The sequence below is a fragment of the Heliangelus exortis genome, chromosome 24 (assembly GCF_036169615.1).
Source record: "Heliangelus exortis chromosome 24, bHelExo1.hap1, whole genome shotgun sequence".
Classification (NCBI taxonomy): Eukaryota; Metazoa; Chordata; class Aves; order Apodiformes; family Trochilidae; genus Heliangelus; species Heliangelus exortis.
This window is the reverse complement of record NC_092445.1, coordinates 4,037,760-4,055,953: the sequence shown is the minus strand read 5'-3', so window position 1 is coordinate 4,055,953 and position 18,194 is coordinate 4,037,760. Positions and strand designations below refer to the sequence as shown.

Genomic DNA, 18,194 nt, shown 5'->3' with positions numbered 1-18,194 from the left:
TAACACCTTCTTTGCCTCAGTTTTCAACAGCAAGACAGGTTATCCTGAGGACAGCTGGCTTCTGGAGCTTATAGAAGGTGACAAGAATCTGAACAGCCCCCCTGTAATCCAGAAGGAAACAGTCAGTGACCTACTGAGCTGCTTGGATCCCCACAAGTCTATGGGACCAGATGGGATCCACCCCAGGGTGATGAGGGAGCTGGCAGAAGAGCTCGCCAATCCTCTCTCCATCATCTACCAACAGTCCTGGCTCACTGGGGAGGTCCCAGATGATTGGAATTTGGGGAATGTCACACCAATCCACAAAGAGGGCCAGAAGGAGGACCTGGAAAACTCCAGGCCTGTCAGCCTGACCTCAGTGCCTGGCAGGGTTATGGAACAAATCATCCTCAGTGCAATCGCACAGCACCTGCAGGATGGACAAGGGATCAGACCCAGCCAGCACGGGGTTAGGAAGGGCAGGTCCTGTCTGACCAACCTCCTCTCCTTTTATGATCGGGTGACCTGCCTGGGGGATGAGGAGAAGGCTGTGGATGTGCTCTACCTGGACTTCAGCAAAGCCTTCGACACCGTCTCCCACAGCATTCTCCTGAAAAAGCTGTCAGGCCACAGCTTGGACAGGGGCATCTGTGCTGGGTCAGGAACTGGCTGGAACGGGCCCAGAGAGTGGTGCTGAACGGGGCTGCATCAAAATGGCGGCCGTGGTGTCCCCCAGGGATCAGTGTTGGGCCCAGTGCTGTTTAATATCTTTAGTGAGGATTTAGATGAGGGGATTGAGTCCATCATCAGCAAATTTGCAGATGACACTAAGCTGGGGGGGAGTGTGGATCAGCTGGAAGGCAGGAGGGCTCTGCAGAGGGACCTGGACAGACTGGAGAGTTGGGCTGATCCCAAGGGGATGAGGTTCAACATTCCAAGTGCTGGGTCCTGCACTTTGGCCACAAGAACCCCATGGGGAGCTCCAGGCTGGGCACAGAGTGGCAGAAAGGGAGCTGGGAGTCTGAATTGCCAGGAAGCTGAAGAGGAGGCAGCAGTGTGCCCAGGTGGCCAAGAAGGCCAATGGCATCCTGGGCTGGCTCAGGAACAGCGTGGCCAGCAGGTCCAGGGAAGGGATTCTGCCCCTGTGCTCAGCCCTGGGGAGGCCACAGCTTGAGTCCTGTGTCCAGTTCTGGGCCCCTCAGCTCAGGAAGGAGATTGAGGTGCTGGAGCAGGTCCAGAGAAGAGCAAGGAGGCTGGGAAGGGATCCAGCACAAGTCCTGTGAGGAAGGGCTGAGGGAGCTGGGGGTGTTGAGGCTGGAGAAGAGGAGGCTCAGGGGAGACCTCATCACTCTCTCCAACTCCCTGAAAGGAGGTTGGAGCCAGGGCGGGGTTGGGCTCTTTTCCCAGGCAACTCTCAGCAAGACAAGAGGGCACAAGAGGTCTCAAGTTGTGCCAGGGGAGGTTTAGGTTGGACATGAGAAAGAATTTCTTTCTGGAGAGGGTGCTCAGCCATTGGAATGGGCTGCCCAGGGAAGGGGTGGATTCTCCATCCCTGGAGATATTTCAAAAGAGCCTGGATGTGGCACTCAGTGCCATGGGCTGGGAACCACGGGGGGAGTGGAGCAAGGGTTGGACTTGATGAGCTCTGAGGTCCCTTCCAACCCAGCCCATTCTAGGGTTCTATGATTTCTCTGAACAGGTGATGGTGAAAACTGGAAATTCAAAGCTGAAATGCATGTCTGGAAAGCCCTGGCCTTTGAGGAGTGTTGCTGAGCAGGCTGCATCTCAGAATGTGATGTTCAGTTGCAGTGTGTGCAGCCAGCAGTGAAGATATTCCACACAAATCCATCCAGCTGAGGAACCTCCAAGCGGTCTGAAAAATCTGCACACAGGCAAGTCTGACCTATCTTCTCTAACAGGGAAATAAAAATTTTAAAAAAGGTGGGTTTTTTCCTCCCCTTCTGATTCCTGATGCAACGGATGGGATTGCCTCTCATCACCTGGGGGCACAGCTGATGATGATGATGCTTAAACTTCTTTAATTTTGCCTTCCCCCCCTCTTATTTGTTGTTTTTTCAGTGGGGCTTTTTGGTAGGTGTGTTTCTGTTTGTTAGCTGAGGAAGATTTAACATTTAATTAACCTGCCTGCTTAATCTAGCAGCTGGGTATGATGTATTAATTAGAAGACAGGAGTCAGGATTCTCTGGAAGGGAACTCTGAGTCCATCTCCCCTCTGGCCACAGGGTGGGAAATCAGCACCATGAGCCCCTTCTTGAAGGGTGCCAAGGATTTTCCTCTCTGAAGGGTGCCCAGGAAAAAAAGGTGGGTTTTTTCCCTCCCCTTCTGATTCCTGATGCAATGGATGGGATTGCCTCTCATCACCTGGGGGCACAGCTGCTGATGATGATGCTTAAGTTTCTTTAACTTTGCCTTCCCCCCCCCTCTTATTTGTTGTTTTTTCAGTGGGGCTTTTTGGTAGGTGTGTTTCTGTTTGGCTGTTTATTTGCTAGCTGAGGAAGATTTAACTTTTAATTAACCTGCCTGGTTCATCTAGCAGCTGGGTATGATGATAATTAGAAGACAGGAGTGATGCTCTGGAAGGGAATTCTGAATCCATCTCCCCTCTGGCCACAGGGTGGGAAATCAGCACCATGAGCCCCTTCCTGAGGGGTGCCAAGGATTTTCCTCTCTGAAAGGTGCCCAGGAACCAGTCTGGGTCTTGGCTGAACCCTTGAGCCTCTAAAGGAGGAGAGTAAAAGAAGTATATCCAATTTATTCATAGATGGCAGCTTACTGAAAGGCAGGATTTTTTTCCACAGCTGTGCTTCAAATCAGATCCATATTGTCCACTGAACCTCATTTACAGCAAGATAATGTGAAAAGTGATGTGGTTGGCCCTTGCCATGGGATTGCAGGATGCCACTGCTCAGCTGTCACCCTGGAGCAGGGGAAAGCATCAATGGCCCCTCAAAACCCAGCAGTGGGAAACACAGCTTGCAGGGTGTGAGCTTCAGAGCAATTTCATCCCTGGCTCTGCTGAGAGCAGGGAGAAAATTCCCTATTTATCTCAGAAAATTAGTGCCCAGAAACCAGAGCTTTGCCCTCCCCTCAGCCTCATTATTACACTGAAAAATGGGATTAGGCTGAATTGCTCATTTTAACACTGCACACAGAGACCAAAATCCCAGGCACCCTCCCTGCCTCTCCAGGGACAGATTTATTGCCTGATCAGTGTAATTAATCTAATTTTCCTTAAGAAGGGGCAGGCAGTTATAGGGATGCCCTCACACCTGGTTGCTGCCCTGAAGCCTAGGCATCCCCAGCAGCCCCCCCAGTGATGTTCTCTGTATTGTCCCACTACTCCCTGAGAAAAACTGGTGAATTTTCAGCCCAGGTGTCCCTGAAGAGATCCATCTGGGAGCCCAGAGGTGGGATGGAGGGGGCTGTGTCCCCACTGCCACGGGGAGGGCTCTGCAGCTGATCCCCCCAGCCAGGGTGACCTTCCAGCCCCAGAGCCTGGGAAGCTGGATCCCGATGGCACTTGATTGATGGGATCTAAGGAGTCCTTTTCCCTCAATGTCAGCCTGCCCGGTGCTGCTGACTGCAAATGAAGGCAACGAGAAATTGGGCAGTAATCGATGCCAGATGGGAAGTGCTGCTGGAAAAAAAAAAAAAAAAAAAAAAAAATGGAGCGTGGGGCCAGGAGGGCAGCTTGGCCAGGCAGAGCTGAGCTCTGGGCTCCTGCACCAGCACCAGGACACTGGATTTCTCTTCCTGCTGCTCAATTTTTGCACATACACACACACACAAACACACACACACACACAAACACACACACAAACACACACACAAACACACACACACACACACAAACACAAACACACACGCACACACACACAGAAACACAAACACACACACAAACACACAAACACACAAACACACACACACAGATGATGGGAGATGCAGCTCCGTGGGAACCTGCAGGACAAGGAAACCACTTGCCAAGTCCTCCCAGCTCCAAGTCCTCCCAGGTCTTCCAGCACAGCTCTTGGGCAGTGCAGACCACAAGAGGGGGGTCTGGTGGGGCCAAGCATGCTACAGGGGCACTGATTTACACCCCAGTGCCCTTTGGTTTGTATGAAGTGCCAGCACTGCTCCCACCCCAGAGCTGGGCAGTGGGTGCCTGAGCCCCTGTTGGGGTGGGCACGGGGGCTGCCTTAGCACCCCAGTGACACCCCCTGTGCACCCACTGGAGGAGGGGATGCTTTGGCCCAGCCCCACAGGAAGGTGCCGTGGGATGTTTGGGCTGGGGAGGGACCAGCTCTGAGCATCCCCTGTGTGTCCTGGGAGGATGTGACAGCACCAGCCAGGAGAGGGACAAAGCTCACTATAAATAAAAGCTCTTGCAAGAGAGAACCCATTTCCCCTTCCCATTGGACCGATAATAATCCCATTATTTTTGGCAAATAACCCCTCTGGTAGTTTTTTCCTGCTTGTTGGAGGAGGCAGGCAACTCGCTGAGAATTCATTGCAGGTTCATTTCCTCCTCACGTCCCCAACTCCTGGAGGAATGAGGAGGTCCAATGGCAAAGGGGGGAGGGAGGAAACTTTGGAGACAAAGTTTGATGCTAATAGCCTAAGTTAATTGCTGATTGTTTGGAGCAGGATCGTTGGAGCCTATGGCTCACTCTGCATAATAACATCTCCCTCCTCAGCCACCTTCTCCATCTGGCACTCACCATCTGTTCCCCACAGCTCTCTCTGCCTCGTCTCAGCTTTGCTGGAGGAAGTTTCTCTATGCAGGGCTGGAGCATCCCAGGATCTCACTCCAGGGATCTTCTCATTCTGTTTGGGAGCTGAAATTATTTGCCACACTCGTAATTCTCTCTTGGCTCCACGGGTGCTGGGTGGCTGCAGAGTCACAGTGTGTTCCCTGCCTGTCCCCAAAGGGAAATGCCACCATCCCAGGACACTGTCCCCAAGCCCTGCAGGATGCTGAGCACACCAGCGGGGAGTGGGGAAGCTGCTTGGGAAGCAGAGGAGCTGCTCAGCTGTGTTTGTTCAGCACCCACCCCTTCTAGGGGCCATAAACCTTCTGGCACACGGGCTGAGGAGTGGAAATCCTGCCCTTGCTCTGCTGCCTGCCAGCTGCTGACAGGGGCACAGTGACAGGGGCAGAGCTGACACAGGGACCGTGTCCTTGGTCATGCACAGCTGCACAGCCAGCCCCATCAGATTTTTTTTTTTTTTTTTTTTTTTTTTTTTTTTTTTTGCTGCATAGACGACTCCAGGCTCCTGGGACACGACAGATGTTGCAGTTTCACCATCTCTGCATCTCTCATTGCCATGCAACTTGCTGAGCTCCTCAGGCTTCAGTGGGTTTCCTCTTTGTCACCCATCTCCAGGTCGTGTCCCTTCCCCTTCTTGCTCTTGGCTCTGCCCCAAAGCTCCTCACTGCCCTGGTGCTTTGGGCTCTGCTTACTGAGACATTTCTTGCAAAACTGGGATTTTGCTGGGGCAGGGGGAGGGATTTTATTTTACTTCTTCCTCAGGTTTCCAGAGAAAACCCAGCTGGTGTGTAAGGGACAGGGCAGCATCCTCCACCCACCGTGCATCCCACCCTGTCCCATGGCTGGAGAAGGGACAAAGGCTTCATGGGGTGGGGACCAGAGCTGCCTGTGGGGTGACAAATCACTGGTAAAGTTATTGTGGGAAGCATACACAGGCAGTAATGGAGTTGTAATGAATGAAGTGCTGTTAAAATTGCTGCAATGAGTCTGTGTGTGTTGTGAGGATTAGGACAAGGAGGTGATGAATATTGTCTATCAGCTGTGACAAAAGCCTGTCATCCCAACACAGATTTTTAAAAACTAATTTAAGGCTGAAAGAAATTCTTAAAAAGGAGGAAGGGAAATTTTCTGGGGTATATTTAGAGTCCCTTGCTAGGTAAGATGGATTCCAGAAGTCACAATACCTCCTGGGGGGTGAAGAGGACTTTCCCCAGAGCAAGAACAGCTTTGGTGGAGCTGCCAAGGAGAGCAGTGCCCAGTGATGGTGATGGGTGAGCCCTGGGTCTGCCCCTCGGGTCCTCTCTTCCCTGCTGAGGACACAGACACGTGTGTACCCTGAGCTGTTGCTGTCTTCCTGACAGCTGGAAATCTGAATTTTGATCTTGACTGTTCCCTCGGTCTCTCATTTAATCTCTCTGCTGCTCAGGATGACAAGATCATTAGAAACCCAGTTCCTCTTGCAGAGCTCTTCCTCCTGAGCAGTGTGTAACCACGCAGACAATGCCTGCAAGACAAGAGACTTAATTGTGTTCTGCCAGCATCCAGGGGGATGTCAGCGAGTCAAATTTAAAGCCAGGCTGGATGGGGGTGGGAGTTGCACCTCCATTACTCACCCAGCCTGAATGAGGTTTCAGTTTTATTATCTCCCAAAATAGCCAGTGCCTGGGAGGTGCTGATTGAAGCCATTTGAAAACATGACAACATCCTCAGGACAATAGGTGTCTAATCTAATGAAGCCAGAATGCATTAGCTAAGAGCTGCGTAAAGTGAGGAAAATGCAATTAAAGCATTCCTGGGGACAGCTGTTGACCTACGTAGGGGACACTGATATGAAGACGTCGGCAGAAGTCAAATGAAAATAAATGATCTCTTTGGAACATCCCTCAAATCAATAACAGAGCCCAAGCTGCTCCCCCAGCCCCTGCCACCCCTCTCCTTTCCCTCCCTCCCTCCCTGAGGCCGGGACAGGGCTGGGACCCGGGGGCAGAGGCTGGGTCAGGACTTGGTGTCCCAGCAGCCACGATGGAGAAGCTGTGATTAATGCCTGTGTTAATCAGCATCACCAGCAGAGAGAGGCTTTCCCCAGACAAATTCCCTTTCCCTGGGAGACTGAAATCCTTGTTGACCAAAACAGGATCCCTTCCCTTCTCGCAGAATTTTGGGTTTGCTTCTAAATAAATACTTAAAATATCTCAGGCTGCTGAATTTTAATCATCTCCTTCCTTCCTTAAAGACCAAATCAGAGGAACACCCGGGATCTCTCCACACTGCCAGATGTTGATGCACAGGAGCCAAATTTGGGAGGTTTTGTCATCAATAACCAGGGCTTTGTGCTGTGTCTTTTAGGTTCTCAGAATCCCTGACAGATTTCCTTTTATTCCCAGCTCCTTGCTGACACAGAAAGTCTGACAGTTTTGATCTGAGTCCATGGATCTCATCATCTTCTTGCATCTGTGGGTGCTGCTCTACCCTTGGGGTTTCCACTGCCCCTCCAGGTCCCTGGGCTGGTTCCTGGCAGGAACAGGGATAGGAAGAGCCATCAGCTCCCAGCCCTAACCAGGGAGCAGCCAGGGGGGGGTTGGGCTCTTTTCCCAGGCAACTCTCAGCAAGACAAGAGGGCACAAGAGGTCTCAAGTTGTGCCAGGGGAGGTTTAGGTTGGACATTAGAAAGAATTTCTTTCTGGAGAGGGTGCTCAGCCATTGGAATGGGCTGCCCAGGGAAGGGGTGGATTCTCCATCCCTGGAGATATTTCCAAAGAGCCTGGATGTGGCACTCAGTGCCATGGGCTGGGAACCACGGGGGGAGTGGATCAAGGGTTGGACTTGGTGAGCTCTGAGGTCCCTTCCAACCCAGCCAGTTCTAGGATTCTATGAAATTTCCTCTTCTTGATTGCTCCAAGCAGAGCCTGGTCACTTGCTCAGACAAGCTCTGCTCTCTTGGAGCTACATGAAGCATCTGGGGTTTCTCTCATGCAGTTCATGCACATTTGGCTGGAGACATTTTCCCCTCTCTCTTCAGACTCTTACCTGTGTTATAAATAGTCATTAAACCCACCCACTTTTGTGAGTTGCTGGCAAAAGTAACTTGCATCGAGTCACGATTCCGTGGCAAAAGAGTTGAAATTAACTGTGACAAGTTTATTTCTAGAAGAAATGTTATTTTGGGGAGTTTGATTCATTGGCCTACATCACATTTTGGTGCAGCGTGATACCTGACACTTCCCATTTCCCTGCAAGTCAAAGCTGGGATTTATCTCTTGCTGTGAGACAGCACCAGGCACTGAGAGCCACCCTGCTCCTCTTAGGGGAGAAAACACTTTGGCAACAACCTCTTTAACACATTCAGGGAACCTCTCATCCTTTGATGGGCAAATGCTGCTGTCATAAGAGCACTGCCTCATAAAATTATTTTGGGGGGAACCAGGAGCAGCCCCAGCTGCAGGCACTGGGGGCCCTGCCATGTCCTTCATCACCAAGAGGGACTCAAGGATGCTGCAGAGCTCCCTGCAAATTCCTTGCTGCCCTGCCAGCAACACAGGGGTTCTGATGGCTGCTGCTTCACATGGAGAGGTCTCTGCACATCTCTCAGACAACCAAAACACCAGAGCTCCCCAAAACTCCCCCAGCACCAAGGTGTTGCAAACCTGGGCAGCTGGGTCTGCTAACCCAGGGCTTGGGGCTGCTCTTCTTGCTGCTCCTGCCCTTTGCTGGTGGCTGCTGCCACTGCACTGAGCTGTAAGGAGCCTCTAAGGTGCCTGTCAGCCTCAGCAAGATAAAAAGGCCAAAGACCTTTATAATTGTGTCATTAAATGCCTTGCAGGCAGCAATCCCTGCTGGGCAGGAGGCTCTGCTGCCATGGGAAGTGGGAAAGCAGCAGCTCTGCCCACCCCAAAGCTGAGGGGGACCCCCACCCTCTGTTATCCAAATGCTGGGGAGCACCAGGGAAGGTAACTCCAGGCAAAAATACATCAGCTTGGCTGGGCCCTGCACTCCACCATTCACAGCCCTGCTCCAGAGCTCTAATTATTTCTTTATAGTGCCAGAGCAGCCCTGGCCAGGCTCCTGGGGAAGGCTGGCTGAATTAATTGATCAACAGAAGGCAAAGAGGCTTCACCCATTTCAAGCACCCATTTGGTTCCTTTTTCATGGCAGCTGCCACTGCTGTCAGCACTGAGACCAGGGGGTTGGACATGGGCTTTGATTTTAAGCATCCTGAGAAAAGCAGAAATGTGAGCTGGTGAAAAACAGTGACATTGAATTATTCCTAACTGCTATTGTTTGTGCAGTGTCTGCATTTAACATGCTGGCCATACACTGGTTTTTATTTAGGCAATTAAACAATTAATTACATGCCTTGTGCACTGGAACTCTGCAGTTTTCTCCCCCTGCTCAGCAGCATCCCCACAGCTACTACACAGATCCTGGGCTGACAACTGCTCCAGGATGCCAGGAGAGAGAGATTCCTGCTGCCCCAGCCCCCCTGGCCCTGCCCTCAAACCTCTGCTCCTTCAGTCACTGCTGCCTGAAATGACCCACACAGACAAGCTGGGGGAGAATTCAGGGGAGTTTTTACTTAGGTATTTGGGTACCTCATTATTGCAGTCTTTAAACATAGTGCAATAAATCCAAAATTAACAAAAATGTCAATAAATCTTTATTAGCATCTTTATTATTATTCTTGTTATTAGTTATTCCAAACCAACAGTGATTCCCTGGAGATGTCTGACTAGAGTTCAAACATGAAATGCACACAGTGTCCCTTATGACATTATATTACATTTGTTTCAAGCTTATAAAAATATATATTGGCCTCTCAAGTAGGTATTTACAGTATATAACACATGGTTAATGAATATCAAAAAGCAGCTGGAGATGAACCAACTCGATTCCAGTTTTGCTTTCCCCTGAGGGGGTGCCAAGCCCTGTAGCTCTCCCTGGCTCAGCAGACATAAAGCTGGACATGGGGGGGTCCAAACCACTTAATCTGCTCATTTTATTATTGTAAAAGTATTCAGTGTTGCAACAGGCCAAGCTAGAAAGCCCACTGCACCTTTTCTTTCTTGAAGGGAGGCCAGGGAGGTAAATAAATGCCTCTTGTATCTGCTGAGTTATAGCCAGGTCCCATCCACAGCACCATGGAGGCTGAAGAAAAAAACCCAGCTTTCTGCAACACCACATCCCCATCCCTCAGCAGAGCAAGTCAGAAAAAGTAATTAAACACTGGAGCTCTTCTGAGAACAGGCAGAGAGACTCAGATGGAGAGAGGATGCCTTCAGTTCTGATTGCCCTGCAGAATGGAGCAGGAGAGCTTAATTCAGTGGGGGAAACACCTAAGAAATGATTGAAAGATGGTCTCATTTTCACTTGGAGCACTCCAGCCACCAAACAAGTGGCAGAGGAGGCTGTGGGGCTGCAGTGGGAGGGCAGGAATCCTGCCCAGCACCAATTCCCAGCATCTGGGAACCCCAGTGGGCAGGACAAGTGTAGGAAGAGGATCCAGGATCGAGTTGGTTCAAGTCCCTGCCTAGAGAGCTATAATATCCTATCTCTATAGATAAATGTAAACATAAAGAGCACACAAATTGCACTTGACCCTTGGGATCTGGCATTTCTACCAAATGAAAGTTTCTGGTCACCTTTATCACTCTTCTGGGTGTGGAACAGCAAGATGGCAAGTGACCAACCAGACTGGACACAAGCCAGGCTTGAAGACAAATTATTTCCATTAAAAAACTAACAAAGTGACATTGGGGAATGTTGCTTAAACTGCAGAGGTGGCAGGAAGGTGAGAGCTTGTTTATCCCAAAGAGCAGCCAACTCCCTGGAGTCTTCCCAGCCCTCAGCAACCCCAGCCCTTGGCTCTGTCACCACTCAGCTCCTCATCCTCTCAGAGAAGGCTCAAGGAAGATCTGAGTCAAAGAGATTTCCAGCCACAGTGTGAGCATCTCCCTCAGTACTCATCCCCTTTGTAAATCTTTGCCTTTCGTCATTAATAATTCACTTGCAGTACTTACAGATGATAATAAAAGGCCTACAAAACTCTCTACAAGGCTGCAAAGACCCATTTAATTAACTTCAAGGAAATCTGTATTATGAAGCAGGTGTTATTTATGTCTTCCATCAGGGATCAAGCCTGCACCAGTGGGAGCTGCCAGGAATGGCAGGCAGCACTGAAGTGCTGATGTGCCCTGGTTTGTCTGGGAGGATTTCAGGGATCCCAGGGGTGCAGTGGTCACCTCTGCCCAGTCCAGGGTCCATCTGGGGTGTTTGATCCCTTGGGCATAGCCCCCTCAGACCCCAGACCCAGTGGATGCACTGGCTCTGCCCAGCCCTCAGCCTGAGGTGGAAAACCCGTGGCTCACCAAAGCTTTTCATGTCTTCCCCTGAAATTGTCTTGTCAAGAGAGCCTTAGAAACAGTCAGCACCATTTGTTCTGCACTTTAGTGAGGAATATTTGGTTTTGTTCACCAACTGTGGCATCAGTACTCAGTGAAATCACACTTGGAGCGGAAGGGACCCGGCTGGGAAGGAATTTCCTTTCAGCAGAGCAGATGGGGAAAGTCACCTTCCAGAAGTTGGGCCCTGGGTGTGAGCTGAGCTCTGGTCTCTAAAAATAAAAGCAATAAAAGCACCTCGTGGGGTTGCTAGAACATGTCAGCTTGTATAAAAAGCTGGATGGATTTCACTGGTAGGATGCTGGCTATGAAAACGCTGTCAGCTCTGGATTAAGACAGTGCACAAATGTCCATCAACCCTGTTAACCTAATTACCACGTGAAATGGCACTGTTACAGTTTGACTCATCTTACAAAATGGTGCTAGGAGAGCCTGTCCACCTGGGCACACCATCCCTGTCCCAGGAATCCTCAGCTTCCCCAGCACAGGGGACTCTGCTCTCCTGCCACATGGAATGACTTTGTTGTTTGGCAGCAGCCAAGTGACTCCCACATCCCACCCAGAACCTCGAGGAGCTCACGTTGGGTCTGGATCTATTGGCTGCCTCCTCCCAGGAGCTCCAGGTTGGGGCTTGGCTGCTTCACACCTGCACCCCTCGGCCATGCATCTGGATCACCTGGGCTCGGAGGGTCTGGATCCCACTCAGGATGATTTTCTGGTGCTCTGCCACGGTGATCCCCAGGCTGAGGACATCTCTGCAAAAATGAGAAAACGTGTCAGTCGTCAAAACCAACCATCAAGTGCTCCAAACACACCCACTCCAGGGCGTGGCAGTGCAGGATCAGACTGTCAGCTCACTGCAGACCTGACGGGGTAAGAAAACCCCAACTTGTCCCTGCAACAGTCATGTGGACCCCAACAGGCAGCCAGGGGTGACAGGAGCCTGCAGCACACCAGGTGTGGGATGGTTCCTGCCCTGCCAGCCTGGGGATGGGATCTGAGTGTGTGTGGGAAGGGACAGGCAACACCACCCTGGTCAGAAACCGACACCTCAATGCCCAGATGCACAGCACACACACCCCCCCCTCCCCAGCAAGCTCTGACAGCCACGTGTCCTCCTGCCCAGTGACACCCGACTGCAGCCACGGAGCAGAGCACTGGGAGAAGCCAGGAAACCAGTTCACTTACTGGGCTGTCATCCTGGCCACCGACTCCAGGTAGCAGTAGCCAGCGGCGGTGAAGTTGTCTTTGTACCTGCCCATCTCTATGGCCTCCAGCCACTCGCCCACGGAGCTGAAGGATGGGAAAGCTGACAAGGTTCTCTGGGCCAGGGGGATGGTGGCACCGTGGGACCTGCCGGCACAGCTGGGGTGAGGGGGGAGCAGCGCCGGGCACCCCCCCCCCCCCCAATCCAGGCACCGCCGGCACCAGAACCAACCTGGAACCACCCACCTGGTGCAGGTGGAGCCGGGGCAGTGGGGGGGTCGGGGGCTCTGCAGCATCTTGCTGAGGATGCTGTGGATGTGGGAGAATTTGGGTCTCTGGCTGCGCTCCTTCTGCCAGCAGTCGAGCATCAGCTGGTGGAGGGGGGGCTGGCAGTTCAGCGGGGCGGGCAGGCGGAACCCGTCCTCCACAGCCTTCAGCACCTGCAGCACGGAGCAGAGGAGAGGATCAGGAGCTGGAGGGCAGTGAGAAAACCCCCGGGGCAAACCTCCCCCTCCTCAACCCCCCCCCCCCCAAACCCCCGGGGAGCAGCAGCAGCAGCAGCTCCTCCGCACACCATGAGCCGCGGCAACGTCGTCGTCTGCCGCGCGGCCGCCGGTGACTCACGTCCTGGTTGGACATGTCCCAGTAGGGTCTCTCTCCATAGGACATGACCTCCCACATGAGGATGCCAAAGCTCCAGACGTCGCTGGCCGGGCTGAACTGGTGATACTGGATAGCTTCAGGGGCTGACCACAGCACCAGGCTCTTCCTGCGCTGGAAGGGCGGAAAGGGACAGGAGATGTGGTGACAAAGCCACCACCGTGCCCTTCCCTGGAGTGACAGGGCAGGCATCAAGGAGGCACCTCTGCCATCAGCAGGTTTAGTACTTAAGACAAAACTTTTGCCTTGATTTGTTTTAAAACAGCCACGGGAGTGCGAGTCCTGAAATATTAATGGAAGAGGAGAATGCCTCTGGGAAGAGCTGGTGGCATTTTATACATTAATATTTAATGAAAATCCTTTCAGAGCTGCACGGACACGCAGCCCCTCCACCCTGCCTTGCTCTCCTGTAATTAGTAATCCCGACCTCGGTGTCTGTGGAGCCCTCTGGATGCACCAGGGGAAGCAGGTGACAGACACTGCAGCTAATTGTAATTAACAGCAGGGAAGCCTTGACCCCAAAGCCACAGCCCCACTGCACCACCAGGGGAGAACCCAGGGCTCCTGCTGGGCTCTGCAGCTGCTCCACACCCCAAGCAGTGCCAGGGCAGCTCTGATCCAGCTCTGATCCAGTTCTGAACTCCAGCAAAGTGAGAATGTGCTTTGCCAGGGCCTCCTCCTTGGGACACTGCTGCTCTCCTGACAGAGCACGCTGAGCCTGTCTCCCTGCACCCCAGGATAACATCCAGGAGTTTTCCAAGGCTCTTTCTGCCAGCTCAGAGCTGGCAGATGCTGGCAGCTCCTGGCAGAGTGTGGCCAAACCAGGCTCTTCCCCCAGGATGCCCGTGCCCTGCACTGGGACACGAGCACTGGGTCAATGCTCTCTGCAAACACTAAGAGCTCATTAGAGGGAGGAATCAACACTCTGTAAAATCTTAACACCCAGTTCATCTGCTGCATCTCCAGCCCCAGCAGACACAGGTGGCTGCAGCATTTCACATGGAACATGTGCACATGCAGTGCAGCCTCCAGTGAGAAGAGCCAATGTGCTGTTTGAGGGAAGAGGGGAGGGAGAAGCCACCCCCAGGGAGGGGACAGGGGTCTGGAGGCCCAGGGGTGCCTGCTCCACAGGCAAGGACCCCCCATGCTCATGCAGCCTCTGGGGAGATGCTCTGATGCATCTCGGGTGAGCTGATGAGGCAGGAGTGTGAATCAAGCAGGACTTAAATTCTTAATTGAAAGCCATGAATTCCATTACAAGTGATAAAACAGACATCATGAACCCCGAGGCTGCCAGAGCTGCCTCCCTGCCAGTTTGTAGAGGCAGACAGGAGGGCTGTGGGCAGAGAAGAGCTGTGCCACGCAGTTTCCTGGCTAAAAACATTGGATTTCTGGCTGGGAAAAACTTCAGTGCTGCAGAGTCTGCATTTGTACGTGAGGAAGGAAGAGGGAGGCTCAGAAAAACACTGGTTCTGGAGCAGGACTGTGGCATGTCCCAGTCACTGACTGGAGAAGGTGACTCTGCATTTGGTCCCTGTTCAGCACCTGGAGCTGCAAAGCTCCTCGCTGAGGAAAGGTCCTGAGCTCCCAGCTCCTAGCACTGCAGCCAGGGAGATGCAAACCTGCAGGGGCTTTGTAGCTGCTCTCTCAGCACTTTTGCTTTGGGGGAATGCTGACAAAAGCCCTTGGAAATGGAACTTACCATGGTGGAGAAGATGGTCTCCAACTTATCTTCTTGGGGCCGCCTGAAACCAGATATTTTGCAAGCCAGGCTGCTGCTGACAAGGACTTTGTGGGCAGCAAGGCTCTTGTGGATGTAACCCATCTCTGCCAGGTACTTCATGCCAGAGGCAATCCCCTGCAACATGCAAACCAGCTGCGTGGCTGTGAACTGTCCTTCATGCTTCTGTGAAAAAAAAAAGGAGGGGAAGCAGTGGGTAAGCAGAGCCCAGATGGGTGCCAGAGCCCAGCAGCTCCCACCAGCTCCACTCACCCTGAGGAAAGAGTCCAGCACACCATTCCCCAGGTACTCCATCACTATCATCATGGTGCTCCCTGCAGGGACAGACAAGGAGCACTGTGAGTAGAAATACTCCCTTACTTACAAAAAAGGGCAGTTAAAATCAGCACACGTGCTCACGTTCCTTTGGATTTCCATGGATATCCATGGATTTACTCAGCGTTTGCAGAGCAGCTCAGTGCAGGCACTCCCACGAGAGCTGGGAGCAGTCAGAGTCATCCTTTTCACTGACACAACCTCACTCCAATCTGCTTTTGTTATGAGTGCAGAGTTTTGCTGCTAAGCCAGTCCTGGCTTGTGGGTTTATTAATCCAGTGGTCAGCACTTTTATTCATCATCAGGATGCTAAAAACACCAGGAACCATCTGATTCCCAGAGAGCACCAGTACTGCACCTCCAGCACCAGTTTAAGCACTTGGCTGCACCAGACCCTGGTTGCCCCTCTACCTCCACTCCCTCTGGTGAGGTCACCATGCCTCTGGTGATATCACTATACCTCTGGTGAGGTCATCATGTCTCTGGTGGTATCACTATACCTCTGGTGAGGTCACCATACCTCTGGTGATATCACTATACCTCTGGTGAGGTCATCATGTCTCTGGTGGTATCACTATACCTCTGGTGAGGTCATCATGTCTCTGGTGGTATCACTATACCTCTGGTGATATCACTATACCTCTAGTGAGATCATCATGTCTCTGGTGAGGTCACCATACCTCTGGTGATGTCACTATACCTCTGGTGAGGTCACCATACCTCTGGTGAGGTCACCATGCCTCTGGTGAAGTCACTATACCTCTGGTGAGGTCACCATGCCTCTGGTGATATCACTATACCTCTGGTGAGGTCACCATGCCTCTGGTGAGGTCACTATACCTCTGGTGAGGTCACCATGCCTCTGGTGAGGTCACTATACCTCTGGTGAGGTCACTACACCTCTGGTGAGGTCACCATACCTCTGGTGATGACCCCCTCCAGGCGGATGACGTTGGGGTGATCAAACTGCCCCATGGTGCTGGCCTCTGCCAGGAAGGAACGCTGCTGCTTCTCTGAGCACCCTGCCCGCAGGGTCTGGATGGCCACTGGCAGCTCCCGTTTGCTGGGCAGCTTCAGGCAGCCCTGGCAGAGCTCTCCAAACTCCCCTGAGCAGCAGAGAAAGGAATTAAAACTCCAGCTGTGGAGGGACACCCCTGGCAGCTTTCCCCCAGGGGCTGTTTTCTTTAATTCTGGAACCACAAAGTTCGTTCCTGTCCCAGGGTGATGCCTCTTGCTGTAGGCAAGGAAGATTTCCCCACTGCCACCCACAGGTTTTGCCAAGCCACAAACTTGGGGCCCTGCCTGGCTGTCCACTCCCCCACAGAATCTTTTACCACCTTCCCCCACCTTTGCTGAGCACAACCAACCCTTCACACCAGCACGTGACACTGACAAGTGTGATCCCACACTGGTGTTTCTCCCTCTGCCCACACCTCGAAGCCTTTCTCTCCACCCTCTGCTCCAGACCTCTTGCACTTTTTCCCAGGAAAAGAAAATTAACCCCCAGCCAGAGAGAGGAGCTCCTGGGCCCAGCACAGGCAGGATCTGCTCCTCACAGGACCAGGCACAGTGGGGACAGGAGGCAGAGCATCCTTGCTCCCACACCTCAACAGCAGCTACCAAATCCATGATGAAAAAGCCCAACACTGGCTTTACAGAAAAGAAAGGCAGCTATGAAAAGCTTTAGTGATTTGACAGTCAGGTACCTGTTAGGTTAGCAGTGAGACAAATGCATTCCCAAATTCCCTGTCTTTAAATGGATTCCTGACTATTTTTTCTTGATTTTTCAAACACCAATCTCTTCCTGAAAGGTGAGTGGGAGCAGCCTCAAGGGCTACAAAGATAATCTCTGCTCCTGTGTCCTCTTCCCTTCAACACTGTCCTTTTAAGCCAGTGGGGCAAGCCCTTCCCTCTTCCCTTCCTCCACCTCATCTTTTTCTGCAGCTGAATTTATCTTTAGGGGAAGAAACAACAAAGAATAATCGTGTTTCCCGTGTTCTGGCACACATCTAGTGATTAAAGCTCTAGGGCTCAGTGAGGGGATTTTAATTTGCTTTTAAGTTTTAGGCAGTGAAGTTGATGAAAATCAATAAATCATTAGGTTCACGTATTTATAAATAGTTTTCATGCTGCTGTCAAACTGCCCAGATGCAGATAATTGCTGATGGTTTCTGGTTGGCTCCTCATTCACTTGGCTGCTCCCTGTGCCTCAGAAAAACCAACGGGAATGCAAAATGGAGCAACCAAACCCAACACCCCCAGCCCCACTCCCACCTCCCCACTCCGAGCAGGGACTCCTGAGAGATGAGCAGGAGCAGAGGTGCCAGAGGACAAGGAGCTGTCTGGGGAGATGATGGCACAGCCCCGTGTGCCAGGGAATGTCCCCAGGGCACAGCCACCACCCCAGGGGAACTTGCCTGACCCGATGATCCTCTCAATTTTAACATTAGCATCATCCAGCTCCTTAGCAAAGAGGTGCACAGCCTGCATGGGGTCTTCACAAGTGTCAGGGTCGATGTAGGTCCTCCTGGTTGGGATTTTAACTGCAGGAAAGGCACAGAAGGGGCGTGAGGAAGGCTCAGCAGAGCTCCAGGCTGCCCGTCCTAGGAAGTGCTCAGCAGGTCACCTGCTGGCAGGGCTACCTTGCCACATTTTCATAAACAAAGCAAAATCCTCAGCTTTAAGGTTGCTAGGAGAGGCACACAGGCTCTGCTGCCTCCAGAACACTTTGGGGAGCAGAGAGAGGAGCCTGTGTGTGCTTCACAGGAGTATGACAGGAATCAAATCAACTCCTCAGTCCTGACATCTGAATGTCCTTTGGCAACTGCTGTCCATAAAATTATTGCTGCTCGATAATCAGGAGCAGCCCCAGAAAACAAAGCTGTGTCCTCATGGAGCTGTTTGCAAAAAGCTGACAGGAGCTCATCTGCCCCGTGGAGGGCTGAGTGTGTCCCCATCCCCTCTGCAGGGCAGTGACCTGTGTGTGGGAGGGATGGACACTGCTCATGAAGCTGTCAAACCCACTGCCTCCAGGGACCCTGCTCGGGGACAACATGGGATGCCAACCCTTCAAAAGCAAGGATTTAGGGCTGCTTTGTCAGGAGATGG

At 52.1% G+C, this 18,194-nt stretch overlaps 1 protein-coding gene across 1 annotated transcript in view; it reads right to left on the bottom strand.

Annotated features, from left to right (window-relative positions):
- Positions 1–9,400: 9,400 nt before the first annotated feature.
- EPHA10 (EPH receptor A10) overlaps positions 9,401–18,194 on the bottom strand; it is a 28,232-nt gene continuing 19,438 nt past the window's right edge. Inside the window, exons 10-17 of the mRNA XM_071767747.1 lie at positions 17,504–17,629; positions 16,007–16,192; positions 15,024–15,085; positions 14,733–14,936; positions 12,995–13,144; positions 12,617–12,810; positions 12,353–12,517; positions 9,401–11,919 (exon numbers count right to left, since the gene is read on the bottom strand). Coding sequence (XP_071623848.1) covers positions 11,805–11,919; positions 12,353–12,517; positions 12,617–12,810; positions 12,995–13,144; positions 14,733–14,936; positions 15,024–15,085; positions 16,007–16,192; positions 17,504–17,629 — 1,202 coding nt within the window. The 3' untranslated portion in view covers positions 9,401–11,804. The remainder of the gene's footprint in view (positions 11,920–12,352; positions 12,518–12,616; positions 12,811–12,994; positions 13,145–14,732; positions 14,937–15,023; positions 15,086–16,006; positions 16,193–17,503; positions 17,630–18,194) is intronic.